Source organism: Lacerta agilis, chromosome 2, assembly GCF_009819535.1.
Source record: "Lacerta agilis isolate rLacAgi1 chromosome 2, rLacAgi1.pri, whole genome shotgun sequence".
Taxonomy (NCBI): domain Eukaryota; kingdom Metazoa; phylum Chordata; class Lepidosauria; order Squamata; family Lacertidae; genus Lacerta; species Lacerta agilis.
In genome coordinates, this window is record NC_046313.1 from 45255138 (window position 1) to 45268599 (window position 13462).

The 13462-nt window shown below is 38.1% G+C and overlaps 1 protein-coding gene across 1 annotated transcript in view; it reads right to left on the reverse strand.

Annotated features, from left to right (window-relative positions):
* Positions 1-13462, reverse strand: part of SLIT3 (slit guidance ligand 3) — a 195073-nt gene that overhangs the window by 160176 nt on the left and 21435 nt on the right. Inside the window, exon 3 of the mRNA XM_033141837.1 lies at positions 7907-7978. Within this exon, the coding sequence (XP_032997728.1) occupies positions 7907-7978 (72 nt within the window). The remainder of the gene's footprint in view (positions 1-7906; positions 7979-13462) is intronic.

Consider the following 13462-nt stretch of genomic DNA (forward strand, 5'->3'; position numbering starts at 1 on the left):
CCATGGACCAAAACCACATTGCTGAATTCCTTTTCAGAAGCTGCCTCCACAGGACTTCAAGTACCGTGGTACCTTGGTTTGCAACCGCTTTGGATTACAACCGTTTTGGATTACAACCACGTCAAACCTGGAAGTGCATGCCCCCCTTTTTTGGATTCCAACCCTTTTTTTTATTTCAACCCATTTTTGGGCGGGAGGCCCTTTTGGTGAAAGCGTGGCCTTGGGTTACAACCTGCTTTGGTTTACAACTGGACCTCTGGAATGGATTATGGTTGTAAACCAAGGTACCACTGTACTATTCTTCAATCATCTTACCCCTATAGTTCAAATTTTGGGCAGTTAATCTCACACAAAATAATTCCAAAGAGAAACCTATGGTCAAATAAAGTTTCCCTTTAAACAACTCTACCAAATATCCATTGGTGTACAAGAGAGATTAATGAAGAAAAAGTATGAGACAACTTCTAATGACAAAAAGTACATGCCTGCAGAACAAATATGTGGGCGTGTTTGCACTATTGTCTAAATGTTCGTCAGCTATATTGTTTTAACTCCATCAGTTGTGAGGATACAACAATTTAAAACAGCTCTAGAATGCTCTCAAATGAGCACAATACAACAGAAGAGTTCTATAAAATAAATTAATTTAAGATTCTCAGACAACGAACAAGATACAGAGCAATATTTTCATCATGAACCTTTTTGTGTAAGATGCCTACATTCCAAAATATTTCAAAATTATGTCCTTTCCCATTTTATTTGATTTCAGGACATTTCAGACTGAGAGAGAGAAAATTGCTATGTTCCATTTTCTAACACGGTAGATGTCTTGTTTCTAAAGCACTAAAATATATTGCTTTCTGCCTGTGAAGGATCTTTAGAAACATTTCTAAAACTATCATCCCTGAACAAAATGCATGTGCATTTATTTGCTCAACAGTGCTGAAATTGCATCTACTAACATGCCAATTGTTTTTCATGAGAGCTCCTTGGCAGGTCAGAACTTAATATCATATCTAAAGATCACAGTATTTCAAGTCACTGTCATAACAATCTATAAATCACAAAACCACTGTATGGGCACTGTATGGGCACCAGTACAGTATGGGTATACTTTATGATGTTAATGTAAGGAATGGAGGAGAATGTCCTTACAGCTCAACAATTCGAGTACCTCACAAAACAAAGTTTTTCCTAATAAGTTTGGGTGCTTTACCAACACCTAACAATTTTTAAACCTTCCTTTTACATTGTTGTAAATCACTTACAGGGTTTACGGGGGTTGGGGTTGGGTGGGGTCCAGTCAAGGGGTATGTATATCAAATTTGTTAACTGACTAAATAAATAAATAGCATAGGTAAAGGTAAAGGATCCCTGGACGGTTAAGTCCAGTCAAAGGCGACTATGGGGTTGCGGCGCTCATCTCACTTTCAGGCCAAGGGAGCCAGTGTTTGTCCACAGACAGCTTTCCGGGTCATGTGGCCAGCATGACTAAACCGCTTCTGGTGCAACGGAACACCGTGACGAAAACCAGAGCACATGGAAACACCGTTTACCTTCCTGCCACATTAGTACCTATTTATCTACGTGCACTGGCGTGCTTTCAAACTGCTAGGTTGACAGGAGCTGGGGCAGAGCAACGGGAGCTCACTCCATTGCAGGGATTCAAACTGCCGACCTTCTGATCGGCAAGCCCAAGAGGCTCAGTGGTTTAGACCACAGCGCCACCCGTGTCCCCTACAAATAAATCACATAGTGTCATAGCCACCCTGGGAGACTTCCAACAAAATAAAAAAACCACAGTAAAACATTAAACATTAAAAACTTCCCTATACAAAGAGTGGTAGGGGATAGCAAAAAAATCAGCATGAAACATGCCATTAAAAGCAATTTGGGAATGAAACTGTGTGTATGTATGCTTTGCATTTAAATAATAATAAACAGATATAATTATCTGTAGCACATGGAAGGGCCAGCACAATTACCAGTAATAGCATACACTAGCCTTCTTCAACCTGGTGCCCTTCATAAACGGCAACTCAAATCATCCCTGAACATTGGCCAGGCTGGCTGGGATGGATGGGATTTGTAGCCTGGAGGGCACAAGATAGGGGGAAGGATAGCATATACCATAGAATGTATATGTGCTAGAGAACCTAAATTCTTTCCACCACAGATTGTGTTTTGGGATGAAACTGTTGTTTTATTGAAATATTCACCAGTATAATTTGGAATGACACTCAGTGTATGATTGCATTATTATAGCACTAATAGAGAACTAATCAAGATACTTACACAGATATCCAAACCCTTCCCTACTACCTTTACAGCCACCAGGGACTTTTCAAAGAAATAAATTTAGTCTATTAAATACAGTCTCTGTTGTCTTGTTCTCTTACCACTGGTAGATGATATAAAACCTGTCACCTTGATGCCATCTGGCCACTGTTGTTTTTACTCTCATATTTCCAGCATACGTAACAGTCAGGAGATTGTCTCAAGTATCTCCATATGCTCTGTAAGAGAGCTGTATCTTACTAAACACAATTAAAATCCATTTCTTTTTAGCTCCAAGACAGCATTGCTGGTTTCTTGTAGACAGATACCTATATGTGGGAAGAGGTGGACAATCTCCCATAACAGGTTTCTATTCAGTGCACATTAGGGGTTGCTTTTTCCTGAAATGATGTCCTAAAAAGCACAGATCTTCAACATGGCTTCTCATATGTCTAATCTGATTCCAAAAAAGGAAATTGAAACTGCTAGTGCTACATTTTTCTAGTACAGTGGTACCTCGGGTTAAGAACTTAATTCGTTCTGGAGGTCCATTCTTAACCTGAAGCTGTTCTTAACCTGGAGCACCACTTTAGCTAATGGGACCTGCCGCTGCTGCTGCGCCGCCAGAGCACAATTTCTGTTCTTACGCTGAAGCAAAGTTCTTAACCTGAAGCGTTATTTCTGGATTAGCGGAGTATGTAACCTGAAGTGTATGTAACCTGAAGTGTATGTAACCTGAGGGACCACTGTGCGTTGCTCCTTTGCTAAAATGATCTACAATGGGACAACAACCGATAAGGAAAATTAGTTGATGTTCCTATACTGCTTTCTGCTGGAGTCCATCCAAATAGCTAGTGAGGCAAAGATAGGAGGAACTAGTAATTTCCCTAGAAATCTTTCTGCATGTTAGATCAAAATAATCAGTCAATCAGTATGTATTTTGATCTTCCAAACATAAAAATAAATGAGGCAAGGAAGGGACAATCTGATTTTTCTCCTATTACATCTGATTTTAAATGAGTCAATATCAGTTCTCTAACTGACCAAATTACAAAAATAATAGCTGTAACAAAATGTTAGTTTCTCAGTTGTAGAATAAAAAAACCAGTACGCTACCACTACTAGTGACATAATTCTGATCTTCCACACTAACTATACCAAATTTAAACTAGGAATTGTTTTATCGGTGGAATCTAAATGCTGCCCATGCACCCAAGGAAGGGCTTTTTGTCCAGTGGATGCATCCACTAATATGGCGAGACATTTCCCACCAATTTCTTCCTTCCCACCCTGCAGCCCCGAGTATCGCCTCTCCAAAGGCAGCTTGAGAGTTGGGAGACTATTCAAAATGGTGGAAGATGGAATGAAAGGCTGCAGGGGCAAGGAAAAATTTGTGAAAATTGAATCCGCTTCTTCCATTAGCAAAGCATTCACTGGATCAACCCTCCCCTTTTGTAAATGCAAGGGCACCTATTGCATTCTACTCTATATCTAAACTGAGTATACACACACACACACACAAAATTGTATGACAGAAGAAGTTGAATTTTCACATTAACTAGAAAATCAGGGTCTTCATTAAATATTCTGCTTATATAGTGCTTATATAGTTAGGAAAGCAACTTGCACAATTCAAATTAATCCTAATTGCCTAAACTGATTATACTTGGTGGCACAACAGAACAACAAATCATATCCTCTTGCCTTTTATAGATTTTCATTAAGCAGTGACATCTCAATTACTTAGAATTATGTCATATTTTAAACAATGCATCTAATTAGGTATAAATAAATATATATCTCAACAAACTGGCAAGTTGATAAATAAATCAATTTAAATTCATGTCCTCTAAAGAGTCTTTTTAGGAATGAGATTTAAAGACAAAAACCGGACCACTTCATGTACCATATTTTTTTGTCATATGCTTGAGGTTTGCCTTACACATAAAAGGTAATTTGACAGATTGGTGTGTGTTACAAATTACTGCTTTCTAGTCAACACTGACAAAGATCTCAAATAGACAGGTAGCATGTTCTAAGGAGCAACAAGTCGAATTCTGACTCATTTCATCCCTTCATTTCATTTGAAAGCAGACGCTAGTTCGTATATGCTATGCATATCTGAGATACAAACCTCAAATGTAAACGAGGATGTGAAAAGAAAATGGAGGCAGCGTATTTCCACAATGTATATGCTGATTGTAGTGCTTTTATGGCCAAAATAACAGAGCAGCTAAAATACACATACTTTAGGGAATAGGGTACAACTAATGAACAACTATTTTCTATTAAATAGAAAATATTAGGTTAATTGTTGATACAATGTTATCGCAAATCAAGAACGGTACATGTGACATATGACAAACATGCTATTTCAATACGGAAAAGATTGAAGAAAAGCTTACTGAGTTATTATGTGTAGTCGAAGTGTCATAATAAATTGAAATCACAAATTCACTATTTTATTCCAATTGCATTAGCTTACCTTGATTCTACTGAAGACAATGTGTGCAATACATTTCAGCCAACAGATCATTGACCAGTGGTTAATTCACCATATTAAGGATTAAGGATCTGGCATTCCAACAAAGTGGAAATATAAAATGTTTTAAACGGGGATACGCAAGGCAAGCGCCGTAAGATGTACCGGTATACATGCACATACACAGGTACGTGGTCACTCTTACAGATGAACTATGACTTGCATCCCACCTTCCAGTAAAAGCCCTCTGTAAAATTGCCGTTCTGTATACAAACGTAAGTGATTTGACCATGTAGAGATGTGTCTTTCAATCTAAAACTTTTAAATTTGGAAACTGAAAGTCTTTTGGTAAAGAATTTCCCCATCTTTATGACTATCTAAAATAATTAGTTTTAATTACTATATTCTTTCTCTCAGAACAATTATTATGTTGCAAAAAATACTGCAATAGAATAAATAACTCAATTTAGGCAGCCAACTTATTCTTTGTGGAAATTTCATTCACTTCTTGTAACAGTAGAGTATCACTGCAACTGAAGAAAGTCTTATGAATGACAAGATATTGTGTGTTATTGCAAGGAAAGTAAATGGAAACACACCAACCATTACTAGATATCATAAAATGCTGACACAACAATTCTGGGCTAAACTTATTTGCCATAATGATGATCAGCAATAGCACGAAGTCTGATCCACTGTTTAGCTAGCTACTGCAAAGCCCACTACTGTGGTTAATTTTTTCCTGGCCCAAGCGTATCTTCTGTTGAGAATAATATGAGAGTCTTACATATGTTCTATCACATCGACAAAAATGGATGTTTGCCAACTATAAAGGAATGATGCCAATTATAGGATTACATCTAAATTCTTGGCCAATCAGTTTGCTCTATAATCCTAAATATTGGAAGGAAACCTCTTCCCCTGATTTTATTAGTGTGAATTTGAATAAATCAAATGGCATAAAATTATAATCATGAAGATTCCATTGGGAAAAAAATTCAAATTGCATAAGAATATCCACAATACACATTCTAATGCAAATCTGTTGTGCTAATCACTCAAACAGTTCAGCACTCTTAAGTAACTCGCACAATATGAATGCACAATTTTCTAGTCATAGGAGCCACAGTAGAAGTTGTTGCATGCCTAGAAAAACACTGTGCGGATAAGCACCAATTCTGTTTATAAAATGCTTTGAGTGTCATTAGGACTTAACTATCTCATAAATATAGGCAGTTGCTCACTACTGCATAAATTATTCACAATTTTGAATGTTACCATTTCACATGCTTTTCTAGAAAGTTTAAGATGATTTTAATTCTGACTGACATTTGGTGTCACTTGTAAAAACCATACTTCATGTATTCTTCAACTATTCTAAAAATTCAAAAAGAATGTTTAAAATCAAACTTACTGGACATTAAGAGAACTGAAGATCTTGTGGGAAAGGCAATATATCTTACTATTTAATGTATTTCCGCAGAACCATAGTAACTTTTCTGGTAAACAGCTGGACAAAAATCGAAACATTTTAAAAAATGCTTTTACTTTTTTGGGGGGAGGGTTAATAAAAACAAATACAAAATGCATTATTTACCGCCCACATTGGCAATCACAACAGTAATAGATACAAATATATATATATATTTTTAAAAAATGACACTGGGGGGACTGCCACTGAGCAGGCACACATCTCTCCAACCACTAATCAGAATTTGAATGAATAAATTCATTCATTAAATAGCAGTGCTCCAATGCCTGAACCACATGTAGAAAACAAGTTTCCAAACTTATTTCCAAAAGACATTAATGGATTCTAGTTCACAGCAAACAACAGGACTAAGAAATAGGCAGGGCCGCTGGATGTGCAAAAAGGGCGTTGTCTCACCATGAGCACATCTAGACTTTAGTTAATAGGGTACTTGTATATATGCGACCACAATGTAATTAAAAGGGCAACATGTAAAGAGACACGCCTGCCCTGCAATTAAACTACGTGGCCTCTAGGTGACCACAACTTATTTTTTGAGCCTTAGACTCGATAAGGCCTAATCCCATTTACCATCACAGCCTGCAAAGTTTTGCGCGCATTTATTGATATACAGTACTAATGAAGTGACATATCTTCAGAACATCCTTGGTTTGAGGGACAAAGTAAAAACTTAAGACAATAACTTTCTGCACAGAATCTGAAAACTTCTATGTAAGTGACTAACATCGAAATCATTTAGTATGATTTAAAAAAGGAGTAAGCACAAGGATATAAGATTGTATCCAACAAAATTTTACTCAGAGTATGCCCACTGAAATTAATGGACCTAAGTTAGGCATGTTTTTAATTTTATTGGGTGTGCTTTTAATATGATTAATGTTGGGTACATTCCATGATGCTTGCAGGTGAGGCTGAGATCAGCCTCTCTTTGCAAAGCACAACTATTTTGTAAGAGCACATTATAACCATTACAAAGGAGACTCTTAATTACAGTGTGCAAAAGACTTTGGTAAGGTGGCCCCAATTTGTAAATTTTAGTAATTATTAGAAATACCAGCAATCTGCTGCAGAACAAATAGTTTGAGGAGGTCATATATATTTTTAAATGCATCTTTAAATTTAGAGGTGTTCACATTGCTCATACACTAAAGCACAATCCTCACAATGGGATTTCCTCTCAGCCATTGTGTTTTCATGCCAAAGCTCTTTCTGTATGTTTAACAATTATTCACTCTGACTAGGTCAATTGTAAACTGCTTCCAAATATCACACCACTCCTATCCATAAAAATACAGGTTCTAGCTGTTAGTATACAGAAAACAATGTGCTTTAGAACCTATTAAACCCAATCTGTTCAGTACAAAACCCAGTGTGGCTTCTAAGGACCATAGAACCAAAGCCTTCTTTTATGGTTGAATTAACAGTAACATCAAGTCGGCAAGTGATAAAATTTTTCTTGGCTGGCTACACACTTTAGTAAAAAGAGAGCGAGAGAAAAAGAAAAGATGCAAACACTGAAATAATGGCACTGCAGCATGCATGCATGCACGCACGCACGCACACATGCACGCACACACACTCTCACTCTGTCTCTCTGTCTCTCTCACACACGCACATGCACACACACACACAAATAAATCAGAAAGTCAACTCACAGAATCTCCAAGTCACGCAGGGCTCGGAAGGCTCCATCTTCAATGCAGCTGATCTGATTGTTGTCCAGTTGCCTGCAGGAAGGAAGGAAAAGTATGAAGGCTTGCCTGGTAACCACGCTGCCTTGGAGCACCATGTTCTAAGCTTCCCCGTCACTAAGGTGTCCCTCCACCCCCTTGCAGTCTTTGCTTGTCACCAGGAGGAAGCTTGCCTGTAGTCTGCCACGCTGCTCTGTCTCTTCTCACTGTCTGAAAGAGCTGCATACTACAGCACACTGAAGCCTGTCAGGTCTCAGTAAATATTAATTGCGCTCCCCCCCTCTAAGGCAGAAGGGAATAATTTCATTACATTAGGGCATCCAATCCATTATGAGCTTTTACCGTCATGTCACTGAAACAATTTCATTAAGCTAAAGGCCTGTAAATCATTGGAGGTCACTATGCTGCCCCCAGTGACCTCACAGAATGCTGTTTCCCCCCTTTTACTGGAAGTTGTAGTCCTCCGTCCTGACAGTACTAAATCTCAAGGCTTTATCTGCCCAAGAGCTTCAAGGGTGTATGGGGAATATACCAATTCCAAATTAGACTCAACTAATCTAATTTTATAGTCTTTTTATTATTCCAAGCACCAAATGTCTGTGGTGGTTCAATGTTTTTTCTGCATTGTTACTGGCCCCATCTGGTAGGCCTGTCTATTGAAACATTTCTGACCACCAAACACAGAATCACTACAAGTATATCAAGCAAGACAGATCTAATCAAGGAATTAAATGTAAAAATACACACACCAGGAGTGAATTCTTTTCCTTAGGCACTTTAGAATATGCTGGGTAAATGCAAGAGTTATCAAATAACAGAAAGATGCAAAGAAGATAGTGGTTTATAACACTGATTTCAAGATATCAGTTTATATCGCTGATTATAAAATCTCAGCAGGTGTTTCCACACTACCTACAGATACACAACTCTTTGCCCAATTCAATACAGAATGCCGTTCACTGACACAAAAAATGTTTGCACACAGGAGTTGAGGATAGACTTGGCCCAGGCACAGCCACATCGGTTCATATTTCAGGACTAGGCAACACACACACACACACACACACACACAAACACAAACACAATTATTATTATGCTGAGCTTTGTACTTTTCTAAGGGTTTTTTTTAATTCATCTACAAATCTTGCTGCTGCTCCAAGCCTGCTGATACTTCTTACATATGCATGCGTGGTGTTGTTTTGGCTTTATAAAGATCACCGCTTCCAGAATTACCAGTATTTCTCTAGTAGCATACAGCACGGCTGTGGTGTATTTTGCTACTTACAGCAGTCTGAGCAGACCTTTATACTTTGTCAGAATTTCAAAACAAAGAAGAAGAAAAACAAGTACAAATTAGATTTTGTTAACAAAGATAGCTAATTAGGTAAGGATTTTTTTTTCTAACGTGAAATTTGTTTTTAAGCTTTCAATCCTAAAATATGAGGCTGGTTCTATTCATTTCTATGGTCCGCCAGGCTGAATCTGGTAGGACAGAAGCAAGTGTGAAGGAAAGTTTTCGCATTCCTTCATCCTTTTTTTTTTTTTTTTGCTGCTGCTGCTGTGTGTGGTTTTTCATAAGTTGTTCATGCTTTTGAGGCGGGAAGGATTTAGACATGCTAAGAAGTGTGTCTAAATTTCCTGCCACTTTGGGTCATGCCATGGGACTGGAAGGGTTTTGGATCCTTCCGATCCAAGCTGCTTCCCGAAATGTCTTCAGCAAGCCCCCAGTCCCGACAATGCCAGCGCTGGAATTCCTAAGAAACCTAGACCAGGTTACTAAATAGGCTTTGACTTCATAGTTTGCAAAATAATAGAATATACTTAAATCCCACTCAAGTCATAACTGAAACTTCCCAACATTTCACAGGTGAAAACAAAGACAAACTTGTACTTAAACTGTTTTAGGGTGAAACACGTTTACAGACTGAATATTGATGATTGTTGGACATGTGCAGATACTTGGCTGGCCCCCTTTTTTAAAGTAAGTCAAATAACTGTATTAGGGGATATTGGATACATATAAAAACACCCTCAAAACTTTTGTAATTGTTACCTAAACAATATTGTCCATGTTTCATTTATTGTTGTTTTGACCACCACACAACAACACACACACACACACAAACAATATTGTCAGTACAAAGGATTTGGAATTAGTAATGAATCAGCTAACTGCTGGAAGAAGGTAATTTCTCCACCCTTGCCAAATTGGCTTTTTGTAGCATGAGACGGCATTACACATTAACATAGTGTGCATGGCTACAAAACAATTAACTGAAAATCCCTTTGTAGATCGTTGGGGTTGTATCACACTGTGCATCTTCAATCATGGAAGTATCCTTGATCTAGAGGGCACTTCTGTGAAGGGAAAGAAGGCGAAGCATTTTTAATTCCTCCTTCCTTCTTCAGCCTCCAGTGTCCCCAAACCTTGTCTAGTGGGTTGGGGAACTCTCTGGAGCAGCACATGAGACTACAGGCAAAAAAACCCACCCCTCCTTTTCTTTTCTTTTCACAGAAGCCCCCCTCCCACCAGCAAAGAACCTTTCGTAAGTGGACATACATAGCTGGATACAAACCTTGGTCTTTATCTGTAAACTTTTTAAATGATAAATTAAAGTCCTTTCCACCATTTGTTATAATGTTGATGTTTGTTATATATTCTCTTTGCTATAACATATATGTTTATTGAAAATACAGACACACATATAACACGCCTCCACCTTTGGCTCAAGGGTCAAGGCTTGAGCTGCTTCTTCCACTGTCTCTCTCACTCTCCCCTCCCCATAACACATTGCTGGTGGCTCTTCTCTGCCTTGCTGATTGTATTTGTATTAATGTACTCTGCAATTGTTGTGGTTGTTGTTAATTCTATTTCTATACCACCCCCCTCTATCAAAAGATCCCAAGGTGGTGTACAACATTAAGAATATATTTTATGGAGCATAATAATAAAAACATACAACACAAAACAGCCTATCCTGCTCTGGATTCAGCACACTGCCCATAACACTTTCCATTTCCTTTTTAGATTTAACACTGTTTACTCTTTTATTGGCACATTTGTCAATTTTTTTTAAAGCAAATTATTCTATCAGTACAAACAAACACACTGTGAACTGGAATGTTGCATTGTTTCCTTTCACAATGGAGTTAGATGCAACTTATTGAACTGTTTCAATTCAAAGACATTCAGCAACATAATAAGGTGTATATAGGAAGCAGAACCGCACATAGTCACATAGTCTAAGCACTGACTCTCCTGCTACAGTCATATGAACATTTACCTAGCAGTAAGTCTCATTGATCTGAATGGAATTTACTTTGGAGAAGACAAGTATAGCTTTACAGTTTCAGATATTTAGCTTTCTAGGTACAGTGGGTAAATTTGAAGAATTCTAATACATGTGGGAGCATGCTAGTAATAATTTAAATAGGCACTAGACTACAGAGTCTCCCGTTGCCTATGAATTTCAATGAAAATGTATTCAAAGAAAATGGAGCTGTTTCTAGTAAATAAGGATAGCTGAAGCATTTGCAACTGGGGATTGGCAAATTTGCCAATTTTGGCTTCTCTCAAGTTTCTCACTTTTCAGCTCTTAAGTTCAGTTTTCCACATCAGTTTACACTTCATTTAAGGGCCACATGAAAATTCAGCAGCATTTCATTGTGAATTTCTCCTAATATGCACATCTTTGTGTGCATTTTTGCCTGATACATGCATTCTTTCCATTAAATTACTGTTGTATGCTATTTTTCATAATGTGTGTATTTTATACACAAGTGAGATGAGCACGGCAACTCCAGAGTCGTTCGCGAATGGACTTAATGGTCAGGGGTCCCTTTACCTTTACCTTTTACCCTTGTATATGCATTACTTGCCTGTAAAAATGTATTGCAAAATCCGAAAATGCAAAATTTTGAAAGATAATATGGGCTTGAATATTGTTTAAGAAAGTACAAAATAGGTGAATTCACCTTTAATTGGAATGGAATAAAATTTCTGCCCCATCCCTAGCTGTAACTGACGACAGGATGGAATTCAACAGCCTTAGATATTAAGTTCCTCAACTTCAAGTGTAGTGCACCTTTTGATGAGTGGGATAAAATAGGCAGGAAGTGTTAAACCTAAATCTGCCCTTCCCTTCACATACTTTAAGTAAAATATATTAAAGCACTCACTTAGCATCTGCAAGGTTCTCTGATACTGTTGTTTTTTTGTGCAGAACACCTAACACCTGTGTTAGTTATGCAAAGTTTGCTTATTTTCTTGCTTAGTGTTAGATGCATTTGATTTTAGATACACGAAAACAAAAGCAAAATTGTTTATCCCAATCCTTCCAGACTTGGCTGGGTTTGAAAGATCAACGCATTAGCAGTTCTAAACATACTAAGTAAAGAAATACAGTCCCTTTAGGCACTGAAATTCAGAAATAGTTCATGTTCAGTAAAATACTTCATGTAAAAACACACTTACATTCCAGCTATCATGGGTAAGTGACAAGTAACTGTCTATTTAACCCATAGTGTTTAGGGTTTCTATCTTTGGTTTAGTCTTTTTTTAAGCCCTAAGCTTTTTAAAAAACCTGAACAACAGGATATCCAGATTTTATGTTACGCATAAACACACATCACATAAAGGGGGAGTGTGTGAAAGGAAGGTGTGACTGGTGATATACAGCACATTGAGAAGAAATGGGGCTAATAGATGCAAAATAAATAAATAAATTCCTTTCCTCCATGCCGGAAATGGTAGATCAATAAACAGAGGGGAGCTGTGTAGGTGTGAGCAATGAGGTTAGTGATAGTGGGGTAGAGTAGGGACAAGGGTATCTAAATCCTTTTCTGCTTGGACTTTCCGCCCTAACCTCCTCTTTCAACACTGTGTACAAGGGAAGGGCACAGGTAGCTCTATGTGCTCTCCCACTATTTTACATACAGAGAGCACAAACAACAGGGGGAAAGGCTGCCTTCTTTTATGTCGCCTTCCCAGAGGTATGTGACTGACTATTCAGTTTCGTTCAGCTTTTTTTTCCTTTCCTTTCCTTTCCTTACAAAATCAGTTAGACATAATAAGAGCTAGACACTATTGGAAACAATGCTGGACTAGATAGATTCCTCATCTGATCCCATAGAGATATTTTTATATTCTTAACCTGCAGATAGCCTCAGGGAAGAGCCAGGAACAGCTGGAGATGAAAGCAGGTTGATTTGGGTAGTTCCCCCCCTCCCCGCCTTTTGCCCTCCGCTGCCATTTCAGGCTCTGCTCTTGAAATGATCCCATTTAAGTCTATTATTATTTTAGGAGAAATCTAATGTACAGTGGTACCTCAGGTTACGTACTTAATTGGTTCCGGGGTGCCATTCGTAACCCGAAAAGTATGTAACCCGACCAGCGATATCGCACATGCGTGAAAGCGTGATGTCGCACTTTGCACATGTGGGTACTGCGCAGAATGCTTCTACTGCGCAGAACGCTTCTGCGCATGCACGGACTGCGCGCGCAACAGAAAACACTTCCGG